The sequence below is a fragment of the Tiliqua scincoides genome, chromosome 1 (assembly GCF_035046505.1).
Source record: "Tiliqua scincoides isolate rTilSci1 chromosome 1, rTilSci1.hap2, whole genome shotgun sequence".
Classification (NCBI taxonomy): Eukaryota; Metazoa; Chordata; class Lepidosauria; order Squamata; family Scincidae; genus Tiliqua; species Tiliqua scincoides.
The window spans coordinates 59,811,159-59,837,022 of NC_089821.1; the positions used below are offsets into that span (position 1 = coordinate 59,811,159).

Genomic DNA, 25,864 nt, shown 5'->3' on the forward strand with positions numbered 1-25,864 from the left:
AGGAGAGGAAACTGAATGCTTTCCACATGCGCTGCCTCTGATGTATTCTCGGCATCACCTGGCAGGACAAAGTTCCAAACAACACAGTCCTGGAACGTGCTGGAATCCCTAGCATGTATGCACTACTGAAACAGAGACGCCTGCGTTGGCTCGGTCATGTCGTGAGAATGGATGATGGCCGGATCCCAAAGGATCTCCTCTATGGAGAACTCGTGCAAGGAAAGCGCCCTACGGGTAGACCACAGCTGCGATACAAGGACATCTGCAAGAGGGATCTGAAGGCCTTAGGAGTGGACCTCAACAAGTGGGAAACCCTGGCCTCTGAGCGGCCCGCTTGGAGGCAGGCTGTGCAACATGGCCTTTCCCAGTTTGAAGAGACACTTGGCCAACAGTCTGAGGCTAAGAGGCAAAGAAGGAAGGCCCATAGCCAGGGAGACAGGCCAGGGACAGACTGCACTTGCTCCCAGTGTGGAAGGGATTGTCACTCCCGAATCGGTCACACTAGACGCTGTTCCAGAACCACCTTTCAGAGCGCGATACCATAGTCTTTCGAGACTGAAGGTTGCCAACTAACTAATCTGTAGTGATAATGTTGTTAATAATCCAATCTATCTTTTTTTTTTTTTTTAATTGTTCAGAGTCCAATACCTCCAGCATTTGGCTGCTGGGGTATGAATACCCCCCAGTTAAGAAACCCTGCTCTAAGGATCCAGCTTGCAGTCTGAGGCCCTGAGTGGCAATGGTGTGCAACTTACACTCACTACCACTGATGTGCTTATAAGCTGTCCTTCTCAGAGACAGCCTACCAAACATCCTGACAATACTCATATTGGGTTATTGTAATGAGTTGTGCGCAGGCCTGCCTTTGAATGGAAGCTTGTGTAAGGTTGCTGTTTTGTAGTGCGCACCTTCCTCAGAAGGAACCCCACCAATGACCACAAGCCTCACTACCAAGGAGCAGCACCCATGAGTGTAAACGTTCGTTTCCTACTACCTTTGCAGCTGCCTTAATGCACGTTCCTGAAACAGCCAAGCATGTCCCTCCACACTGCCCTTCCGCCTCTTCCTCTAGACTGATGCCATGTCCCGAGTTGCTGTTTCATTCAACCAGGTGTGGGAAAGCAAGCTCCACTCTGCTTGGGGCATTGAGGTGGGACTTGCCTCTGTGAAGTGGTAATATTTCAGATTTTGGAACATTTCAGAATTCTGGATAATGGATACTCAACCTGTACTACCACTTAAATAAAATGAAAAGGGTATTTGGAATTATTCCTAAGCCTATCTAGGTTGCAATCCTAAAACCACTTTCTGGGAATAATTTCCAATGAATTCAATGAAACTTACTTCTTAGATATGTATAGGCTTATGTCACTATCAGCATCAGAAAGAGGTGGCAGTGTACACAATTCCACAGCCTGTTTCTGATGCAAAAGCCCCTGTGACTTGTATCCACTTGTCCTCTAGTCTTGATAAAAATAGTTTGCTCTATCTAGACTACCACTACAAACCCAGAGATACATAAAGTTAGAAGAACAAGGACAAAAATGACACACCTTCTAAAGGACTAAAACAATTCAAAATAACTTTATAAATTGCCACATTTCTGCTTTGTACATCCTTATATTGCATTCCTCAGGTTTGCTGCTAAAAGTCTGCAAACATTGCTCTCCCCCCCCCTTAGTGAAAGACAGCATTGTTGAATGCAAAATACCTCAAAACCAACCCTTCAGCACATTATTCACAGGAAGCACAACAGAGTTTGGTTCCCCGTCACCATGCTACCCTCCCCCCCAAATCCCAAATGGAGTTCCTCATTGAGATATTAACAAAATGTAAATAAATGCCACTTCTGAAAGTGGTTCTTGCAGAAGAAAATTTATAAAGGTGTGCACATATTTGCAACTCCCACCTGACAGGGCGAACCAAAGTTTCTCTTCTCAAACAAGCTAAAAAATTTCACAGTTCAAGTATTAAACTAATTTCTGAGAAATCTCTAAATAATCCGTATTTCCGATAAATAAGAACACAATGGTAACAGTATACATTGCCATATACCGTATATGAAAGTGCCTGCTTTAAACTGTGAGCAGGACGGGTGACTAGATTCAAAAATGTGATCATAGTAAACCATGAACATTGATGGGGCACTTCTCCAAAGCCCACAAAGTTCCCTTTGTCCAGAGTTACTCCACAAGTTAAGGGGGATATGCTGGCTTATTTGGTTCTCAAACTGCAGTCAAATCCAAAAGGAGGTTCTACTCCTATGGGAAAATGTGTCGTCCTGCAGGAAGGTCCTCTTACAGCATCCAGTTTCTGAGGGGCAGAGGGGGAAAGGCCTGCAACATGCAATTGCTGATCCCCGTCTCTCTTCGGAGGAAGCAAAATTCCTTGGCTAACGCAGCCTCTGCTGGTTTCACCTGGGCTCTTCAGTTCCCCATTTTTTTTTGTCCTCAGTTCCCCATTTCATGAGGCTCTTCTTCAGCATCAGCCTTCTTATGTTTCCTCATATGTTTGTACTTCTCAACATAAGCCTTCACAAGATTAGCCACCTTCACAGGGTTGATTTCACCACTTCTGCTGTGACAAATCTAGAAACAGTAAAAGAAGTCAGTCTTAATCTCAGCATTAGCTGGTGCAAATAAAAATTGTTCTTCACTTCAAACTTTACTACATGAAGGAGTAGGATATTCCTGTGTCAGTAACTCAAGCTCCCAGTCAAATCATGCAAGGAGATACTTTGCCCAACATCCTTCTCTCCCATTACCTTTTGTACTGCCTTTCGAAGAATATCCTTGTACTCCTCCTTGGTGATCTCCCTCTTCTGGTAAAAGGGCTTGATTGCAAGTTTCACTTCTTCCACAGCCCTCTCTTGCATATGAAGTTTCTTCATGTACTACAAGGACAAAAAATGGGTTAACCAAGAACTGTCTGCAAGCAGCATCTCAAGTAAAACATCCAGAGGCCCATTCATATATCTGATCATAGTAAACTACGAACATTGATGATTCATTTAATTGTTGTTAGCTGCCATGTGTGCCCTCTGGGTACAGGGTACAAATCGAATGAATGACAGGAGCACACTCTTGCTGCTCTCCTACGGCTACATCCCATGCAGTTCCCAGAAATGTCAGAACATGGGGAAAATCACATGAGACAAGCAGGCACAATAACATTCCAGGTAATGAAAAATTCCTTCAACTTCCTAAGACTGTGCAGTCATGGACAAAGAGGACAGGTCCTTCAGTAAAAGTGGAGCAGGGGGAATGCAAAAGAAAGCTATGAACTAAGGCTCAGAAAACAGGAATATCTTGTGATGTGATGTTCTGTTTCTCCCGGAATAGCAAATTTTACACCATATTATTCCACTGTCCTATGGTAGCAATTCATTTAGACCATATTGTATCAACGTGATGGGAAGAAAAGGATAGGAATAAATGGAGTGACCAGCTACCTTGGGTAAGCTACTAAGAATTGTAAAAACTTAAAAAATATTAATTCCCAAAGTAGATAATGAGATGGCTGAGTAGATAATGAGATAGGATATATACTGTACATTCACTTCTCTCAAACTGAAATGGAACAAAATGCAGCTGCACTGGGTGCAACGACCCAGGAAGACAGACTATCATGGGATCATAGTAGAAAGCTAACTGAATCACCAGCTCAAAAAGGGAAAGTGGTTGTTTCAGGGTTTTTAAGAAAGAGGCTGAACACAATAAAGGCAGCATCATACTGCCATTACATCAATCTATGGCACATGCACAAGCAATTCTAGTCGCTCCATTTTCTAAAAGAACAGAGGAAAACTGGAGAGTACAGAAGGCACAACTAAGATGGTTAGGAGAATCAGATAGATAAGAGAATGGGTTTTATGGACAGTGGCATCTAACCCACTCTGCACCAGATGATAGTTGAAGCATCTGCCTTTACATTCCACTCAGCTCACACATGAAACTTTTTTGCAGCAGCCAAATGTCATCAGTGCCCAGCACCTTAAGAAGATAGCAGGCCTATTGTACTGTAAGATGAAGAAATTGCACAAATGTCTTCACTCAGAAATGATGAAGAGATCAGATGTATGCAAAGAGTCGTTTAACAAGCATATGGAAAATGACTCAGAATAATGTATGATTAAAAGTGAGAAGAACTCTGCAAAGCACACACGCTGGAAGAGACTTTACCTGGCTAATGTATGGACCCCTATGAAATCTTTAGCCCAGCAGGACAGCATCCTGCCTGCAATTCCCAAGTGATGTATTCAACGATAAACCATCTGCTGGTTTCCACTCAAAGGGGTATGTCATTGTTCTGGCTATTCCACTGCTCCTACCATTACACCAACTTTAAAACTGGGTGGGGGAAACCACTGAATGATATCTTTGAATGAACACTTGAATCTCTGTAGAGCAGTGGTTCTCACACATTTAACGCTGGGACCCATTTTTTAGAATGAGAATCTGTCAGGATCCACCGGAAGTAGTGTCATGACTGGAAGTGACATCATCAAACAGAAAAATTTCTGACAATCCTAGGCTGCACTCCTACCCACACTTACACAGGAGTAAGTCCCATTGACTAGTATTGTTAAAAGAATATACATAGTAGCTTGTTAAAAGTACAGGTCTATGTTTCCCGAAATGCAGTCACATACCATGGTAGCATCAAGTCTAATAGGTTAAAAATAAAATATTGAAATGAATGGGGACCCACCTGAAATTGGCTCACGACCCACCTAGTTGATCCCGATCCAAGTTTGAGAAACATTGCTCCAGAGTGTGGGACCATCCAGTGCAACTAACTGACAATAGGCTCAGGACAAGCAAGAAGGATGAAAATGAATAATCAATTCATGGAATCCATTGTCACAAGGGCTGGTGACATCCACTAGGTAAGATGAATTTAAAGAGGAGTAGGCAACACTAATGGAGGGACAGGTTTCTTAGTAGGGATTTAAATGGAACCTCCACAAACTCCTCCCCCTTTTGTGACAAAATGCTGGGAGGAGGATCTCTATCATGAACAGCTTTTGTAGTGCTTAGATGACCACTACTAGAGGCAGAATGTTATCTTTGTTATCAGATATTTTCTGCAGCAAGATGAGCAAACCCAGCATACGTCTATCTTGGCTATTCACTCACCTCTTCATTTTTTGTTTTATCCATCGGGGATTTAAGTGCTTTGACTTTCTCCTCCATCTCTCCAGTGGAAGCTGCCTGAATTCCTGGCTCTGAAGCTGTGGCCAGATTGCCAGGCTCTGGAGTTAGCCCTTGCCCTGACACACAGCTGAGCAGAGGAAGGCTCCCTTGCATTATGAACTGAACAGTGGGCTGACTGACAGGCGCATAGGGTGGCAGACTTGATGGCAGTGGTGCTGTCAAAGGTAGGTTTTGGTTGTAAACCTGAAGAAAAAGGAACAGAAGTCAAACCATTTGCTGTACCACTGCCCAGAGCTCCAGGGGTTCCAAGGGCACCTTACATTCACCAAAATAGCAAGCAAAAAAGGGCTAAAAACCTATGATGCTTGGTAAACAAGTCACACGTGTATTGCAAAGTAGCAGAACGCAGTTTTTGTTTTAAAAGGGACGGTGGGGACGGGGAGGAAATACCAACATCAGTTTATTGGGCTATATGAAAATGTACTGCACATGGAAGGAGGAGGAGCATTGCGCAATGAAATCAGGTGGGGCACAAGGTCACAGATGGAGTGGAATGGCCTTCCATTATACTTGGCTTCTGGAGTGGGAACCAACCTGAGAAGAATCTAGATCAGGAAACATAGGCTCAGGAATCATATAATTGGTTGGAGGAGGCTCAGTTAACTGCACCTGATTAAATGTCTGGGTCAAATCCTCTGCTTTCCAGACCCCTTCTTTCATTCTCTGTTTGCAGAATGGCACTCCTAAGCATATCCCAAAAGAAAAAAAGAATTTCAGTACATCAACACATCCAAGTACCTGCAGCAGATAGCCCACTTCTCATACTTCTCCCTTCCAATTACATTACATTACATTGAAAATAATCTCGTTCAGCCCTCCTTCAAGATGGCATTCCTCACTAGCTGCCACCCCAATGGCACAGGACACAGAACTCAGATTAAAGTGTGCCACAACAAATTAATGAGCAAAAAACTACCATAGATACTCATGTATAGTACGTGAAATTTTTGCCAAGTAATCAAGCTCCAATTCTCACTTGGCCTGATCTCCGGGTAAATCAGAGGGCAGAGCCTTTCAACTCTGAACAGTTTCCTTTCTCAAGGGCAGACAGGCAGGCGCCAAGTTTCTCAAGTAGCAGGCAGGCACCAGGCAGGCAAGGCAGAGATCCTTTGGCAAGGCAACTGGGAAATTCCAGCCGAAGTTAACCTTTTAATCTCCTGCTGCAGCCTGGTTCTGGCTCTGCTTGGCAAATGCTTGCAAAGCGGGTCTGTTTCTTGAAACACCAGGATGGAACCCTCCTTCCCAGGCTACAATTCAGTGCACCATCACTCCAGAATGACACCCATGGAAAGCAGTGGGTCTACTTCTGAGTAAAAAGGGTTGCAAATAAATGCAGCTGCATCTCTCTGCTGTGAACTGAATTGCACACTCCTAGTTATGTGTTATATGCTGTATGTAGAGCTTCTGGCTTAACACACCAGACACCTTAAATGTGGATTTGATTCATGTTGCTATCTTTTTCACTGGCATATCCCTTGGCAGCCCATTTCCATTAATTGTACCTATTAGCAAAATGTTTGTAATTAGTAAGACAAGCCCTCATCTCCTCCATATGAAAGCCCAGACTTCATGTATTCATCACAGTGTTTTCTCTTTTCATCTGTTTGAAGAACAGAAGACTCTGCCTTTGCACTGTTTTGCACCAGAAGTGCGCTGAGAAATTCTGGGCGATTGATCACTTTCCATATTATGTTTCAGTTTTTTTACTGTGCTGGTTTTCAATCACTGGTTCATAGATGAATTGATGACCAAAAGCTAGCTACTGGTGGGGCTTTCGCAGCCAACTAGCTACCTCCCTTCCAGGCTGTGCATTCTGGAGCACGGCCTGCCTTTTTCTGCCATTATTCCATTCTTTTTCAAGTACCCCTAAAGGTCCTGTTGAGTGTCCCTGGGAGTACATGAATACCAGGTTAGGAACCACTGTTCTATAGGTATGCTGTTTACAGTGCACTTACTCTGATAGTGTTTACAAAAAGGTGGTGAAGACCAGAATTTAAAAAAGAAGAAAAATGTATCTTATGATCTTTTAATAAATTAGAGACTACAGATCTTAGGTAACAATTAGTGGTAGGTTATTTTCAGGATCTGGCGTCAGGTAAAATCAGACAAAACTATAGTCAGACACCACCCTAAGTTTAACCCCCGACTTATCCGAGGGTCATAGAAAATTCCATGATTGTTGGCTCAAAACTTGCCCTTGATTTATCTGTGGGGGCAACTTATAGGTGAGTATCTGCAGTAAACATTAATTTGTGTCATAGTGAATCAGACACCTGGACCATACATGTCAGTATTAACAACAGACTAGTTGCAGCTCTCCAGGGTTTCAAACAAGAATATTTATCTCTCCTACTTGGAGATGCCAGAGATCAAATCTGAGATCTTCTGCATGCAAAGCAAGTGCTCTGCTACTGAGCCACAACCTTCCTAATAGCAAATCCCACCCTCAAAACTTTTTTCAAATGCGCTTTCAACTTTTTTTGAACTGCACCAATTATTGCAGCCTAACCTGTAGCTTTGGGTTAAGGTTACAGTTCCCAAACATGCTGGGGTTGCGATGCCCTCAGAACCAGGAAGTGAATGATGATGACACGAAATGCAACATGTAATGACATCATCACCATTCACTTCCTGGTTCCAAGGCCCAACAAAAGCCTCTAAACAGTGGTAAGCAGGTCAGGGCAGGCATCCAGTTTTCGCATGCTGCAGCTCTGCCCGCTGCACCAAACCTCCTGCTGCTGTCTGCAGGCTCACACTGCAGTCTGACAGCTGGGCTATGGGTGGCCCGTATCGCACCAGCAAGTGCCTTGGGGCACTGCAATGTACAGATTGGGAACTGCCAGGTTAAGGGAACCAAACAAACAGCAGATTTTGAGTTTTGTGTGGCAATAACATTCCTTCCACTTAAGGTGGTTTCTAGTCCAATTCTTTTTTTTCACACTGCCCACACTTACTTGCTTTGTCCACAGTCACTGTATCACCTTCTTCCTCTTGCAGATTCCACGTAACCCTTTTCACTAATGCTTTAGATTTCAATGCAGGACCTTGAGCACAGGTCTCTGTTTCAGGTTTATTTACATCAGCTACATCATCACCCAACACAAGGCCCCCATCTTGAGCCTCTGCTGGCATTTTGATTTCAGGTGAAGATTGAGTTGCTGTTTCAACAGGTCCCTGTTCAAGTTTTTCCTTCTCTAAAGGAAAGTCTGTTAGAAATGGGCATACTTCATTATCTTCTTCTTTAACTGAAATTTCTTCCAATCTTATACTATTTTGACTACTGAGCTCTGGTGAATCACTGCCCGTTGTCAGTTCAATCTCCATGGAAGAGTCTATGCTATTTGGTAAAACTCCAGTATTTGAGCATTCTGACTGGGAAGGAATGGCTTCATTTATAAACTTCTCACAGATCTGCTCTGCTGCAATGGACTCTTTTAAATCAGTTTCTATTATGTTGCCCTTTGGAGGAATCTCCTGTAGAGATATCAGGTCTAGATGAATATTCAAAGGTTCTTGCTTCATTTCTTCCAGCTCTTGTTTCCAAGGGAGAGCATACTCAAGAGAATTGTCTGTGTTGTTATCTGAAGATCTCTGGTCCTTCTCATTAAGAGGAGGGGATGTTTCCTTTGGCTTCAATTTTCTTTCTTTGGAGCGTGACCTGCACTGCGGCCATCTCTCTCTTGATTTAGTTTCTTTGGGCTCCCAGAATCCTGATGCAGAGGGTGACCTTGATCTCTTTTTTCGCTTCTCCCGAGACCTAGATCTGGATCTTCTCCTTGAGGTTCTTTCCTTTTCATATCTGTCATAGCATCTCTCTCTTCTGTGCTTCTTTTTCTTAGTTCTCTCAGTACTGTCTGATTGGGAACATTCTCTTCCCTTTGCTCTAGAGGAAGAGTGTTTTTTCTTCTTCCTGCTTTCGTAAAACTCAACAGAAGAGTTACCTGGGCTACCAGATCGTGACCTAGATCGCTTGTGTTCTTTTGCCCAGGAGGTTTTTACTTTTTTGTTCTTCATTTTATCCTTGGCTTTCTTTTTTTGAGATTGCTCATGACTGCTAGAGTGGTCGCTCGATGACTGCCTGACCTTGGATTTCATCTTGTGAATTTTGCTGTAGCTTTCTTCAACTGAGCGGGAAGTAGATCTGGAGCTTCTGTCTCTTGATCTAGATCGTGACTGGGTGCATTTGTACTCTTTTGTGGTCTCCTCTTTTTTTAATTTCTTCTGGCTCCAAGAACTGGAACTTGATGGGGATTGTGAAAAAGATGGCTTCTCTGCTTGCCCATTTTTAGGTGTGTTTTGGTGCTCATTCCTTATAGGACTGTCCAGCTCCATTTTCACTCTAGGTTTACCGTGGTCATCTTCAAAAACTATCCGAGGACTGTCCCTGTCACCTTCATTTAAGTGCTCTGCATCAGGAACTTGCTTGATGGCAGATGAAGGGCAGGATATATTTGACAATTCCTTCTCATTTTGTTCTGTATCAGAGATTTGTTTTACCAGTCGCTCCTTAATCACCACATCATCATGGGACTCTGTGTTACTTGATGGCACATCAGACAACTCTGCTCCTGGTCCAAAGATGTTTTCCAGTGTGTAAGGGGTAATACGGCGCACTGTTTGGAATGTCTGAACTTTGGGGCTTGCTATGGATATTGTTCTGGTTATATTAGTGAGGGGCAATCTTTCAGGACTGCTATTTGCTGAGCTTGAATCAGAGCCTGTTGGATCAAAAGGATCATATATTTCACTTTTGACAGGTTTTGTTTTTTTCAGAGAAAAGAAAGGTGAAGAATTCTCTTTCTGTTGCGCTTTATTGTCAACAGGTCGAAAAGTATTGCAAAATCCAGGATTAGACAGTCTGCTGGAATGCCCAACATTTCCAGGGATGTTGATTTTAAAACTCTCAAAGGAAGAGCTTCCTGCTTTCCCCCTTGATGAAGAAAGAACAGAACTGCCATGAGCAATGGTATTTGCAGAGAGAGAGCCTCCACTTGAGCATGCTTGCTGCTGAGTGGCATTTGGTTTGCTGCTTTCCATTTTACTACCTCTGATCGGCTGGTTTGTACCCCCTTTGCCAGTCAGTTGTGTTATACAGGAGCTGGGAACATCACCACTTCTCTCACTGGCAGACTGTGATCCCAAATGGCCACTGTTTGCTTCCTTTTTAATCTTTGGTATCCTGGGAAGTTCAGAGATATCAGGCCTTTTAGGAACGAGCTTGAGAGGCTGTCTCACAGATACAGTTTTTGTAAATGAGCTTGAGTTATTGTACAACTTAGAAGATTCGGAATGAGACTGTGAGTTTCCATTAAATCTGGGTATGTCACCCAGTTTGGGAATACACCTATTCAGATTTGCTAAATTCTGAGTCTGAACAGACCTTGGAGTCATTGAATATTCAAACCTAATGGGTGCCTTTCCCAACACAGTCTGCAATGAACTCACGGCTTTGCTTGCTAACTGTAGGGAAGAAGAGCAAGTATTTGAGGAGGTGGGTCTGGAGTTTGTATTCAGCAACAAAGAACCCAAAGATTCAGCACCAGAGCTACTAACGGAGGTTCCCAAATGAGATGCTCCAGGCTGGGCACCATCTTCTGAGTTTTCCTCTGCTTTTGAATTGTGTACTGAATTGGCATGCAACGGTGGAACTGAAAGATACATGAGAAAAATATTTTTCCAATAATTAGCATAACTAATCCACACTGAAACAGTATTTCATCATTTTAATATGAAGCTAATTTAAGTCAAAGTGATTATTGGCAACAGACATTACTATGCAAGTAACTGCTGTTGAAATGTCATCTCTGCACTCAGTCCACTGAAGTTACTAGCTAATATGGTTTCTATTACGGCAGTAAGTAATCTCCCATTGCAATTGTGCAAGAAACACAAAGTTAAGATTCTTTAATAAAAGGTTATCAAGGTGCCAGCTGCTATTCCATAAGCAGCTTCATACCAATTCTAGTATGACTTTTAAACAGCAACATACCGTACATACTAGTGTATAAGTCAAAAAAATTAACCCTGAAAATATGGATCAGCATACATTGGTCAATACAGTAAATAAGGCTTCTAAGAGCAGCCACCTGGTGAGGTGGGACTGGGCTGAGAAGTAGGAAACAGGGGGAGGGGAGAAAAAGGAGCAATTTCACTTACCAGTAATTACAGTATTCAGAGGCAGCAACAAAAAATAGTAGCCATTTTAGCTTCTTCTCCAAACAGGAAGAAAAGTGAAGATGCTTATGGGAATTGTATGAGGGCTGCTGCTATGGAAATGCAGCACTGTACTAGTCACAAAGCCTACAACTCCTATAAGCACCTTCATCTCCCTGTTAGGAGAAGAAGGTAAGATGGCACCTTTATCTTTCTTTTTGGCTTTTTGCGGCTGCCTCAGAACAATTACTGGTAAGTCATTAAAAGAATTTCACACACCCTGCAGATTTACCCCTAATGTATCCAAGGGTAATAGAAAATTCCATGATTTTTGGTGCAATCACTGCACTCAACTTATCTGTGACTTATAGATGAGTGTCTGTGGTATACATATATATTGTGCAGAAAAGCAAGACCAAGTTTCTATATTACTGTGAAAATTCACACATTGCATTCTACAAAGCCTAATAGCCACACAGTATTCATTTGTTGTATGCAGTTTTCTTCTACTGAGCCCATGCTTCCAAAAACCTTAACACCCCTGACTACTATCAAAACAAGACTTAGTATTTACAGGATGCAACTGACAAAATCAATACCAATAATACTTGTTATTATTTGCCCAGATCTTGCAAGGATTAAAGTGTGTTGATGAGCATAAAACACAAATGTATCTACAGAATCAGAGCCATAAGAACATAAGAACAGCCCCACTGGATCAGACCATAGGCCCATCTAGTCCAGCTTCCTGTATCTCACAGCAGCCCACCAAATGCCCCAGGGAGCACACCAGATAACAAGAGATCTGCATCCTGGTGCCCTCCCTTGCATCTGACATAGCCCATTTCTAAAATCAGGAGGTTGCACATACACATCATGGCTTGTAACCCATAATGGATTTTTCCTCCAGAAACTTGTCCAGTCCCCTTTTAAAGGCATCCAGGCCAGATGCCATCACCACATCCTGCGGCAAGGAGTTCCACAGACAGACCACAAGCTAAGTAAAGAAATATTTTCTTTTGTCTGTCCTAACCCTCCCAACGCTCAATTTTAGTGGATGTCCCCTTGTTCTGGTGTAATGTGAAAGTGTAAAGAGCATTTCTCTATCCACTTTATCCTTCCCCTGCATAATTTTGTATGTCTCAATCATGTCCCCCCTCAGGCGTCTCTTTTCTAGGCTGAAGAGGTCCAAACACCGTAAGAGCCAGTTTGACCAAACACCACACAGGTAGTTAAAGTTAAATCCTCACCTGCTTTCTTTGCTGTTAATGATCCATCTCGATTAATTACAACATCAGAACCACTCATCATAAGACGAGTCTGTCCGGCCAAGATGGTTCCTAACAGGTCAGCTGACTCAGCTTCTGGCTCCGGTATCAGGGCAGGCACACTCCTCCTGCAAATAAGACAATATATGCCTTCTCTATTTTTACAATGAATACACCTTCTGTACATGTTGCATCAGAACAAGAACTTTTACATCACTTTACATGAGAATTCTCTGCACAGATTACCAGACACAACTGTACTCGCATAAACAGAACCCATGTCCTTATACAGGCAATCAGGAGTGATTAACACACATATACCAAGGGCTACTGCTACCATTGTTTACAGAAAGAGCGGTCTGCTGGCAACCTATGGGACTACAGGTGCGCCCCCTTATCCGTGGGGGGCATCAATTCCAGAACCCCCCCACAGATAGCCGAAACTGCGGATATGGGCAAAATGCTCATTCATGCGGTCTGAACCTTCTGGAGGCAAGGGAAGCCCAGCGCCCCCTCCTCTGAAGAGACTTCAGAGCTCAGCAGAGGCCACGGATGGACATCTAGAGCTCAAAACATGTGACTTCTGGTTTCACAGAGAAATAGAAAGTAACATTTCTAATGCCTTATAAGGCCCAGGGAAGCCCTCTGGAAGCCTGCTGAGCTCAGAGGACCCTCCAGAGCAGGGGTGCCCAAACCCCGGCCCGGGGGCCACTTGCGGCCCTCGAGGTCTCTTAATGCGGCCCTCAGGGAACCCCCAGTCTCCAATGAGCCTCTGGCCCTCCAGAGATTTGTTGAAGCCCGCACTGGCCCAACGCAACTTCTCTCAGCGTGACGGCGACTGTTTGACCTCTCACGTGAGCTGTGGGATGAGGGCTCCCTCCATTGCTTGCTCTTTCACATCTGTGATGCAGCAGCGGCAGCAAAGGAAAGGCCAGCCTTGCTTTGTGCAAGGCCTTTTATAGGCATTGAACTGTTGCAAGACCTTCATTCGTTCATATAAGTTCATCTTTAATATATTCATTTATGTAAATTTATTCAAATTTATTCAAATTTTAAATGCAAATTAATTCTTTTTTTCCCCCCGGCCCCCGACACAGTATCAGAGAACTGATGTGGCCCTCCTGCCAAAAACTTTGGACACCCCTGCTCCAGAGGCAAGAGGAGTGGTGCTCCCATCACCTCCAGAGGTAGCGCACAGGGGTGTGTGGACCCGATCCATGGATACGGGAATCCACGGACATTCCCCCCCCCCATTGCAAAAGTTAGATAAGAAAGAAATTGTCAAGTACAACTTACTTGGTCAAAGAGTTTGGAAAAAAAAAACTGTTGGAAGTTTTATTTGCTATTGGTTTGTGGTGATTTTTTTCTTTTATTTTAATTTTGCATTGCTAGAGAAGTGGGAGCCCCATGAGGATTAAAAGATGGATTATCAATACCTAACATAAATTGAGGTAAGTCAGGGAAAAAGAGAAATTAAAATAGTAAGTTGCCTTATACCAAGTCAGACAATTGGTTCATCCAACTCAATACTGCCTGCCCTGATTGGCTCTCCAGGACTTTGGAGAGGGCTCTTTCCCAACCCTACCTGGAGATGTCAGGGACTGAACTTCTGCATGCAAATATGAGCTCTTCTACTTAACTATGGATAATACGTAGGGCTGTATATTCTTTCCTTGCAAGTGAAGAAAACCTGTAGAATGGATTATTAGACACAGAATTGGCCTTCACAATAGTTCCACTGATTTTTAAAACATATTTATTCCTTCTTCAAGTGAGAAATAGGTGTGCAATGCCTGGAGGACTTTTAGAGCCCCAAGGAGTGGTTCAATAGGATTTCCTATAGTGAGGGCAGCACCCTGAACAGCTAAAGACCTTGTGAAAATGATAAGTTTGTCAAGTTACACTAAATCAGCGGCTCTCAAACTTTTAGCACTGGGACACACTTTTTAGATTGAGAATCTGTCAGGACCCGCCGGAAGTGATGTCGTGACCGGAAATGACATCATCAAGAAGGAAACTTTTTGACAATCCTAGGCTGCACTCCTACCCACACTTACCCAGGAGTAAGTCCCATTGACTATCATTATTATAAGAATATACATAGTAACTTGTTAAAAGTACAGGTTTGTAACATTTCCCAAAATACAGTCACATACTTGTAGCATCAAGTCTAATATATTAAAAATAAAATATTGAAATGAATGGGGACCCACCTGAAATTGGCTTGCGACCCACCTAGTGGGTCCCGACCCACAGTTTGAGCAGCACTGTTTTATTGCATCTTGAATCTTTTTTCTTCCTCAAACTAGACCCAACAGATGTTTCTATAGCACCTTCCATTACTCTGAAGTAGCAGATTCTTTACATTTGAATATTTTTAAGGGATTTAATTTTTACAAAATAACAATAGGAATGCCCCATCTCATCCCCAACTTTTCCCAACAGCCAATTAGAAATGAATAACAATGAAAGGGGAGGAAATAAAGAAGAATGCCACCCTTTCTGTAAAAGAGAGAAGGGGGTGGGGTGGGGCAGGGAGTGTGCACAAAAACAGAGGGCAATTCAGAATTAGCTTACATAAGTTTCCTTTCTTAAAATGAACCAACCACCTTCTGCCAGATAAAAGGGTACATTTCATTTCTCTCCTATTATGAGACACTTTTGCTTGCATGCTAAGCTTGAGAATTCTATTAATTGCTCAACAGGAGAATGGCAAAACATACAGTGTTGTGGTTATCAATCTCTTTGCCACCCAAGAAGCTTGTTGAACACAAAAAATATGTTTGTAAAATACGTTTTAGAAAGCACCATAAAGACAGGATACAACATCAGAGTCAAGTGATGCAAGGAAAGTGAGAATAAAGGTACACATAGAAAGAATAGGATGTTGCACTTCATGCCAAAGAACAGTAACTCTAAATCTACTTCTGGTCCTCCTGCCCTCCAACACCTTAACATCTGCCCTCCAAGTGAAGGCCACATCTGAGAAAGAAAGAAAGAAGTAGTCTTCTCAGCTGAGCTAACCAGGTTTTATCTGCATGATCTCACACATGCTAATACAACACCTATCCATATGCAAACCATGCAAATGTTGTGGGATACACACAAAACAACTTTTATATACACTCTGCCTTTCTACAGAAAGAGTTCCATCTCTGCTACACTCTCCTTCAAGCATTTTACAATGTGAAGGAAAGGCAGGATATAAACGCATTAAAACCAAATTTTTAAAACCAAAAGCTAAAAAGATGTTACAAAAAGAACCAAGAGCAGGGGGCTAAAGAACAGTAGTCCGGAACATATGGAATCATAGTACACTCAGCACCTAAAATATGACACTGCCACACAGCTGCTGTCCAGTGTCTGTATACCCTAGAGACACTATTCATTAAGAGCTCAAGCTGGGGTGGCTATGGCTTCAACTTATGGTATATGAAACAAGATTAGATTGCTTCCAACTAAACTTTACTACCAACTAAACTTGAGCTAAGCACTTTGAAAGGAAGAGTCAAAACTATGACAAGGTTTGTTTTTTTCCCTCCCCCTCACTTTGGAACTTTCTTGTGGCATTCCTGTTCATTGGTTTTGCCTTACCTGTAATAACTCACCTGTAATTTGCCTTCTTTGGAGGTTAACATTTGGCTGCATTCCTGCTCTTTGGTAGATTCTCTGATAATTCTCAGTGGGCTTTGGCCCCCTTTCGTTCTACAGGAAACATCTCAGTGTATTCAGCTTACACTTTGGCTCCTAATAAAAAGGAAGCAGAAAGCTCCCTAAACTTTAAAGCATTGTTTATTTCACAGACATGGACCTGCATGAGAACGGCTTCATTTCTAGTTACCACTTGGGAAGATGAGCAGGAATCCAGCCAAATGACCCTGTTCAGACACTAGGCAAGGAAACTGTATTTCTTCTAAGCTAACTTAATTTCCAAACATATAAATAAAACTCTTTACAGAACTGTCTCTTATAGTTCTGAATCAGATACAGGAAAAAAGAAATTAGAAAATTGCAGGGCAAAAGAGCCAAATGCATAACAGCTTTATTCCTGAAGTCTGTAGTTCTTCCAAACCCTTTTGAATTCTAGGTTCCCTAAATGACAAACTGAAATTTCCATGCTACTGAGGTGTGTTGCTCCAACACCTTCCCTCAATCTCTTGTACTTACACCAGTAATCCTCCTTTTGATGTAAGCCCCAAATTGCCCCTCACTTTTCTCTAGAAGTCCCTTCTCCACTCCAACTGCAACAGAACCTCCCAGATTCAACATTCCATCTCATTCCACCATTAAAGGAATACTCCCTTCAGACCTAAGCTCAACCAAAAAATACACAGTACGTGTTACCCAAACAACATTGCATGAACTCAGCATCATGGTTATTGCAACATTAACACACCAAGGGTCCATAGCTCAGGAAAGTGCAACACTATTGTGCTAATGGTAAGTATTAGCCCTTTGCAATACTGCTGTGACTTGACTGCCTTCCTGGACTTATTTGTTCCCCCTGGACTTATTTGCTCAACAATGTGTGTTAGGTCTTGCTTTGTTTTTTTTTTTTTATGTTTTCTTGTTTAATGTTAAAACTAATGTTTTTAATGCTTTGTTTGATGTTTTTCTTTCTTATCTGTTATGATACCTTGTACTTTATTATGAAGTTTGTAATCTGCCTTGAGCATCTGCTTCAGCGTGGGAAAGATGGGATATAAATTTCTCAATTAAATTAATAAAATAAATGTTGCTTGAACTGGTATTGGCACTCAAATTGAGTGCAATGCCAAGCCCAGGATGCCCTGCAAGATTAAGATATTTTGTTTTTAAACCTGCTCAGCATTGTTAATCCTCAATTTCATACGAGTAAATATACTTTGAATACTTTAGTGTAAAAACATTGCTGGCTGTCAATCCCCTCACCTCTATTCAGAGGATTGCTGGAATGTATGAAAAGAGCTGTCACTAGCTTTGACTTGCAGACTTTTCTAGAGTACAAAGGGCCTTTGCAGATGCAGAATGCTGAGCTACATTTGTACTAGACTCCACCTATCTCTTTAGGAACAATTGTATTTAGTTTTTCTCCATGAACAAGTATGCAGAAGAGACTATTTAGGTTACAAGGTTTAGGTTTTCTGTTTAGTACATTTTCACATGTTGAGAAGCACAACCTTTTATTCTGCAAATCTGATTTCACAGACTGGGAACTATAATCTGTGAAAGATAGTAACCTGTTCAAGGCCACCCCTAGCTAAGCCAGCATTTGAATTGTTTCTCCAGGTATGCATCCCTACACTATAGTCCACAGCACTGAACTTGAATCCACAGCAAAAAGTGGGGAGCTCTCTATGCGGTACACAGAAACAAGAGATTAAAAAAAAGGCTTCTTCATTTTTACACAAGACAGAATCATCTGCTTGACCTTACCCAGGAAACCCCACAGCAACAGGTCTAGCAACAGGACGATGTGATCTAAGTGCTGATTGAGACAGGACTCTTCTTTTAGCACTCAGAGGTGAGGCTGAGTTTACAGGAAGCTCTTCATCATCACTACAAAGAGAAATATGTGAAAGGTTAGTCTCAAACTCTGTCTCATCCAAGTTCTTATTTTAACTGTAATATTCAAACAAAAAACTTCATTGAAAACAGGGTGGGGCTTCAGTGAAAACAGGGTGGGGAGAGAGACAGGGAACTACAAGTGACAGAATTTGCAGTTGGTACACTAAAAGCCTGACTTTTTCTTCAGTCTGAATAAACTTCAATCTAATTTGGTCTAGCCACAGTTTACATTTCAGTTATCTTGGGGGGAGGGGTTGTGTCTTTCCTGTCATTCATATTAGGAAAGAAAAACAATAAGTAGGTCAAATGTGACAAATTCACAGTAGCAGGAAATATTCAAAAGGCAATCCAAACAAGTCAAAGACCAAATCAGAACTGAGTTTTCAAATTTGAGGTGAGCCGGCTGGATGTTTGTATAACTGAGCAAAGGGAATTCAGAAAAAGTATACAATGGACATGTGGCCTCCCTGAGCCTCAGAAGGCCTCCTGGGAGGTGTCCTGAAGACAGTTCAGTCACATCTGGGAGGTCCTCAAGGCCCTTCCCATGAATTTGATTATCTATAGAAATTGGTATCCGCAGGAACAGATCCCACATGACACCAAGGGCCTACTGTACTGCTATATATAGATGATGTGGACATAGATTGAGCAACAACTTGGCAGAGTGGGATTGTATCTCCATACATTGTGAAAAGTTCAGCATCAGTGTGGAGTTCTCAACGAAACAGTTCTGTCACAGTGTCTTTAGGCTTGTTAAATGCAGTAAAAGAAAACTCAGATATAGCACCAAGATATATGTATTAAGACCTGGCACACAACAACTTCATTTAAGACAAGGTTACATTACCTAAAATTTCATTCTTATTTATTTCTTACTTATTTCATTCTTTTATTATTTATATACCTTTTTGATCCAACCCTGACATAAAGGCTCAAGGTGGGTAAGCTGAAAATACCAGAAGATCATTGGGCACTAGCAAACTGTCCATACAGTCACAAACACTACATGATTCAAAGCCACTTCTGTGCGTGTTAGTGAATGTGTGTGTGTGTATAAAGAGTTGCCGATAATTTCCTTACCACCTGTCATATTGTTACCTGTCATATGGGTCCAACTCAAAAGGATCTCCAAAAACAGAGAGAGATGCTGCCCCAATATCTGCTCTCAGAAGACCAAGCGAGGGTTCTATTGGTTTGTGCATGGAAGGAATTGATATGCCATGCACAGGCTTGCCAAGACGGAGAGTTTTTGCAATTCGGGAACGAGCAGTCATCTCAGTTTTCAGCTGGGCAGAAGAAGAAGGAGTTAATATGCCAAGGAACAGGATTTCTATCAATCCTCTGAAGACAGAAAACAGTATATTACAGAAATAGGGGGCTGCATCTCCACCATTCTGTAAGTACTGTATTCTAAGAAAGCATAAACTATATTTGTTTCAATACTGGTGAAACTAACATGGGAGCTTACTTTTATTTTTTTCACCCTTCTCCTCTTTGTTCGACGTCTCCGTCTCTTAATCCATACTCCGGTGCTCTTTTTTCCAACAGATGTTTGTGTGTGATTTTTTTTACCCGCCACTCTCTTTCTCCTCCCTGAATTACAAAAAATGTAAAAGATTTTTGAATTAAGTATCAAACACGGACTCCTATAGCCCTCCCTACATTGCTACTAAAAAGCAAGTTTATAAAAGGAAAACAAGTGCCCCACCCTGAACTTCTCACACCACCTATATTTGAAGCGTCGCATCCTTTAGAAAAACATAACTGGAAATTACTATGAAAGAGGCCAACTCTTTGGATGGAATTGCTATTTTCTGTAATCCAACAGTTTGGGGTTGATTCAGGGTTCACTTCAAAGACTGTAAATCCACCAGAGCAATTGCTCCCTCCCCCCTTTAATAAGGCAACTGGGTACTTAAATGCTATGGATATGTCAGAAGATCCTCATAGCCTACATCAACTCAAGCTTCGTAACATTCTCCAAGGTACAATAATCCCATTGTCATTTTGTGTCTGTGCCCTGCCAAAACACTTAAACAGCCAGAGATATAGCAGTTGCTCTATTTTTTTCCCCAGCAGTAGGCAACTGCCATCATTCTAAGCTTCTTACCAACTTTTCGTTTCTTCTTAGATCGGGCTCGAGGAGTCAGTGGTCTCTGGTACACTGCTGTGCTTATCCCTGCTGCAACAGCCTCAATTGTTTCATCAAGGGAAGACATAAGGTACCTCGGTACATGCTAAAAGCAAGGTGGACATTCCAAGTTACTGCTTCAGGTTATCTACAACAAAATTAGTGTAAAAAATGGAGAAGACTTATATTGCCCAATCAGTCTGTAAACCCAGTGTGAACACGCAGGACCATGAGTAATTTTACAGTCCACTGCAGATAAGCACATGAAACATGAAGGGGTGATGAGTTTGGAAACATGTAGCGAATACATGCTAGTGAGCCACTGCCAATTACAAACTCCTAACATATTTTCACTGCCTAACCCAAGTGTTTGGAGATGCACAGGTCAACACAGAAGTCACAAAATTGCCATGTGGTGTCATAAGTGTGAAGTAGCACACAGCCCTGCACATTCAAAGGGGATCTGGGGCTCCTTTGATGCCCACAATTGAGAATTATCACACCTTTAATTTTGTTTCATAAACATTTATTCTTTAACAATTCCCCTAAAGAGTCTTATGAAATCTACCCTATTCAAAAGTCACACACTGACCCCACTACAGAGGGCACACTGGAAAGATCTCCCATGATCTTCACAGAAACAAACAGGCATTGAATACCACCACACTAAGTATTCTTGCATAGCCCTTATTCATTTTAATAGGGTTTGCAAATAATTCCCGAGGGACTGTTCCTCAAACTTTACTTTTGGGAGTTATGCCCCACAAGGCCTAAAAAGTTCTCACATTATGTTGAAACTCAAGTTCCTTCTATACACTACATATGCAAATATCTGAAAACTCACCGGATAATAGTTTGAAAATTATTTCATCCCCTTGATCACACAATACCTGAATTCGCTGTGCAGTTGTTATGCGGTTTCTATTCACCGTTGCCCGCACACGCTCGCTCTGGCGGGTTCGGGCTATCGCTCGCATTCGGACATTAGGGCGTAGTCTACTAGTAGTAGGGACAACATCAGCTGTGAGGGAAGCAACTTCCTCTTCACTCACATGATCTGTTTCTTAAAACAAGATCTTTGTGTCAGTTCTGAGTATTCCAACCAGCACCTGAACCCCTTTTCTAGAGACCTAAATCCAGGCATTTTGCTAACCCTCTGGAACAAAACTTGCAAGGTTTCTGAAAAAAAGAAAGTTTATTTAAAATCCCCTTGGTCTATAATCCCCCAAGGAAGAGTTCAAACCTTCCCAGGTTGACAGCCTTATACAAAGCCCAGTTTTACATTTTAAGATATACTGGGTAGATTTAGACAACCAGAAAAGCCATGGGTTATTCCAGGATTGTCAAAAGAATCTACTGGTAGTTCTCTGAGTAATTTGCAGTAGATTGGCAAGGCTTTCTGACTCTTACCGGTTTACAATAGCAACAGAGAGGCTTAGGGTGCCAAGATAAAGAAAGGGAAAGAATCAGCGAGTAATAGCCCAATCCTAATCTCCTCCCTGCTGCCAATGCAGCAATGTCAAAGTGGCTACAACTGCATTCTGTAGGGAGCAGTTGTGAAGGTCTCCTTGGGGTAAGGGAACATTTGTTCTCCTTCCTGGGATAAGCCTCAACAGTGCAGAGAGGTCTACTCAGACCTGCACTAGCAGGTTTGCTGGCACAAGTCTGCATGGACCTGTTCAGACTTCAGACCCAGACTTCAGACTGTTCAGACTGTTCAGACTTCAGACCCAGGAAGGAGGCTAGAATCTGGCAGCTTCTGCTGTGGCCAAACCCAACCAACTACCCTTTCTGGACCCATTCTGCCCTCCCCAACTCAACGGGTCGCTGGTGATCCACTGACACACAGGAGAAGACTGTGGCCTTCTCACTGGTGCTCCTGCAGTGCCCTACTCTGCATGCTGCTGGAGCATCTTTTACAACTGCCATAAGGCAGTCACTGCCAGCAGAACACACGCACAATAGGTTTGGACCATAAATGACAGCTCAGTTCCGGTACAGAAGACAAATTCCTGGACTGAGCATGTGTTCAGAGAGACTTTGCTCCTTAGATCTAGCTGTATATCTGCTCTCCTCACGCATAGTGCCAATACCACTATTTTGCATCTCGCTCATATTGTTCATGTAAGAGACAAAAGTAAATCCCTGAAGTCTGCCCACCCTAGTTTTATCATGAATGTGTCCCAGCTGGCACACTCCCTCCTCCCCTCACTTTACTTCCTTTGCTCTGTGAACAAGCCATTTACATCAATATTATGATTTGGTAAAAGCAAACGGGTGGTTTTTGTGCAAACTATGGCGCTGTGCTTTCAGTTTGACTTACAGACCACAATTAAACTAAACTTTGAAACCACAGTTGAGTATCTTTTTCAAATGTTGGTTTCAACATGGTTTGTAAGTCACAGTTAAAGCACTGCTTTAGGTTCCTTTGAGTCATGAAACCACGACAAAGAAAGAGCATGCAGGTTCAAGTTACATTTACAACTGAATAAATTATGGTTTATTTGGTTTATTTATTAATAAATTATGGTTTATTTGGTCACCTGAAATCATCCTCCCCCTTACTTCCCACTGCTGTTAGAGGGCTCATGCAACTTATTTTAGTATTGCATACAGGGAACCACCTGAAGAAGTGGGAGCAAAATGCTGTGTAAGTTATGGGAAAATTTTGTTTTTTAAAGAATAGCTTTCTGAAATTCAAAGTTAAGCTAAAGAACATATTTACCGGCATCAATAGGTACAGCATTTGCCAATGTGCAAGGTGGACAGAACCATTCAGCCACAGGTACCTCACTCAGAGGTGGATTAAGGCATTCCATGTGATACCTAGCAAAAAAAGAAAAGAAAAGAAAAAGAACACCACACAGTGTATTTGTACAAACATAGAAGTAAAACCCATCTCTTTACCCTAATAAAATAATCCAATGTGGAGACAGGCTTGTTTTTACCATCAAACACAAGCTTAGAGACATTTTATGGTTTTATAACAGCGGTGCCCAAACCCCGGCCCAAGGGCCATTCGTGGTCCATGGGTCCATCTGGTCCATGGGGATCCTCCAATCTGGTCCATGGGGATCCTCCAGTCCCCAATGAGCCTCTGGTCCTCTGGAGATTTGCTGGAGCCTGCACTGGCCAACACGGCTGCTCTCAGCATGAGGGCAACTGTTTGACCTCTTGTGTGCAGGCCAAGGGCTACCTCCACTGTCTGCTGTTTTGCATCTGTGAAGCAGCAGTGGAAGAGGAAAGGCCGGTCTTGCTTTGCACAAGGCCTTTTATAGTCCTTGAGATGTTTGTTCATTCATTCATATCTAATATATTCATTTATGTAAATTTTAAATGTAAACTACAGGTTGAGACTAATTATTCTCATGGGTTCCATTCCAAGCACTCATGTGGATGGCAAAAAACGCACTATAGCAAATCAATTTAAAAGTTTCTTTGCTCTAGTGTTTGAAAGAACAGCCTTGCTGACCTTTTGACTCTAAGATAAGAGTCATTAAGAAGACAATCCATCAATCAGTCCTCCTCCAACCGCTTCACTCAGACCCTCCCTTCACCAATGCAAATGTGCTGGGGGGGGAGGGGGGCCGCTGGGGAGAGAAGGATTGATGGATTGTCAGCCAGTTGCCCTCTCTCTTGCTCATTAAGGAGGCTGCTGTTAAAGGACTGTTCAGTTTTTTAAACTGATTTTAAAGGGATGCATTTTCCCAGTTCTCCAGGGATCAGCACATTCCTTCTCATTTGCAGTGGCAATTCATGTTGAGTCAAATCCATGTATAAAAAAATCTGTGTATAAATAGGCTGGACCTGTAATTTCTTTCCCTAGCCCTATACACAGTGTCAGAGAGATGATGTAGCCTCCTCCTGCCAAAAAGTATGGACACCCTGTTTTATAATAAATACGTTTTTAAAGGCAAAGAGTCCTTACCCGGCATCACAGCCATCACAGAGCAAGAGACGATCTTCTCTGTCGCTTCGGCCACACACTTCACAAAAAGTTGGATCATCCTCCACCACAACCTCCTGAGATTGTGCATTCTCAACAGGTACCTAAACAAAGTTATATATTTTTAGAAGTGTCTGCAAAATTTAAAAGGTGAAAGACTTTACTGTCAGTCACATTACAGTTTCTACCCTATTCATCTGTAGCAAGTTTCATTCAATAGCACCCAGAGGCAAAATGTTACATGAAGTAGTGAGTGGGTCACAGCTGCTGGCATAAGCAAAATCCCTTACACACAGACAGACACAGAAATGAGATCCCCAGATGACCACCATGACTTGCTAAACTAATCTTACTTCTTTCAGCTATCTGATTTTATGGCATATGCATCCCAAAACTCATCTGTTCATATTTCAGTTTTCTGTTCACGTGTTTTCAAGTGGTGCTCCTCTTATATTTAGCAAAGAAACAATCCCTCTTCAACACAGGCTGCAATCCTGTCTATACTTTCCTGGGAGTAAGCCCCACTGACTATAATAGGACTTACTTCTGAGTAGACATGCTTAGGCTTGGGCTCACAGTGTCTTTTCTAGTGGCTTTTACTAGTGCTCTTCTGCATCTCTTTAGACTGTGAGCCTTTTAAGGACAGGAAGCCATTTAGTTATTTGATTTTCTCTGCAAACCACTTTGGGAACATTTTGTTGAAGAATAGTTTATAAATATTCTTAATAATAAATACAGGTGGAGCCTATTCTTGGAATTTCTTTCTGCAAAATCTGGTTCAATGCGGGTCCCCAGGACCTGCGTGGAGTCAGACTTGGCCCTACCAGAGAACTCTGGAGGTGACTGAAGCTGTGCTCCAGTGGCCTTCGAAGGCTCTTCTCAGGCCTGTGGAGGCCAGGTGCAGATTCCACAAGCCCAGAAAGTTGCAGAGCCCAGTTTTTGCCTGAAAACTGGAAGTGCCTCTCTAGGATCTCCAGAGGCTCTTCTGAGGCTCATGGAGGCTGCACATGGCTTCCATGGGGCTCAGAAGAGCCTCTGGAGGCCACTAGGGCACAGCTCCAATCGTCTCCGGAGAAGTAGCCTCTAAGGCTTTTGGGGGCCTTTCTGAGGCCCATAGAAGCCATGTGCAGCCTCCACGGGCCTCAGAACAGCTCCAGACATGACTAGAGGAAGGCTCTGGTTGTGTTCAGAGCTCAGTGGATTCCAAATTTTGTGTGACTTTGTTTCACGTGAAATTCGATATTCACGTGGGTTCCAGGAACAGAATCCTCGCGAATAACAAGGGTCCACCTGTATTTTCAAATGGGCATTGGCATATCAACTACAGCATAGAAGAAAGGTTGCAAAACTTAGGTTGAAAGAGTCAAATCCAAAACAAAAGTCACTTAGAATTATGAGTTGAAGACAGACAAGAGAAAGCCAATAAAGATTTTAACATAAAGTCTACGAAACAAGCATTCTAAGCTTTGATTGTTGTAAGTCAATAGAAAGCCTACTTTTTTCAAGATTTCTCCACCAAAATGTGTTCGAATGCAGATAAATTTAAAAGTAATTCGATCCACTGGACAAGAGTTGGCATTCTGCAAAAACAAGGAAAAGGGTT

General features: G+C 42.4%; 1 protein-coding gene across 3 annotated transcripts in view; it reads right to left on the reverse strand.

Annotated features, from left to right (window-relative positions):
- Positions 1-1,554: 1,554 nt before the first annotated feature.
- The window catches only part of PHRF1 (PHD and ring finger domains 1), a 32,305-nt gene continuing 7,995 nt past the window's right edge, over positions 1,555-25,864 (reverse strand). Inside the window, exons 5-18 of one of the 3 annotated variants that reach the window (XM_066610748.1) lie at positions 25,758-25,841; positions 24,244-24,365; positions 23,041-23,141; positions 21,206-21,372; positions 20,295-20,421; positions 19,653-19,777; positions 19,283-19,470; positions 18,053-18,175; positions 12,620-12,765; positions 8,171-10,864; positions 5,751-5,899; positions 5,139-5,399; positions 2,765-2,893; positions 1,555-2,588 (exon numbers count right to left, since the gene is read on the reverse strand). In XM_066610748.1, the coding sequence (XP_066466845.1) occupies positions 2,451-2,588; positions 2,765-2,893; positions 5,139-5,399; positions 5,751-5,899; positions 8,171-10,864; positions 12,620-12,765; positions 18,053-18,175; positions 19,283-19,470; positions 19,653-19,777; positions 20,295-20,421; positions 21,206-21,372; positions 23,041-23,141; positions 24,244-24,365; positions 25,758-25,841 (4,554 nt within the window). In that variant the 3' untranslated portion in view covers positions 1,555-2,450. Of the gene's footprint in view, positions 2,589-2,764; positions 2,894-5,138; positions 5,400-5,750; positions 5,900-8,170; positions 10,865-12,619; positions 12,766-18,052; positions 18,176-19,282; positions 19,471-19,652; positions 19,778-20,294; positions 20,422-21,205; positions 21,379-23,040; positions 23,142-24,243; positions 24,366-25,757; positions 25,842-25,864 lie in introns of all 3 variants that reach the window. The other 2 variants (XM_066610756.1, XM_066610739.1) reach the window with 2 other exon arrangements.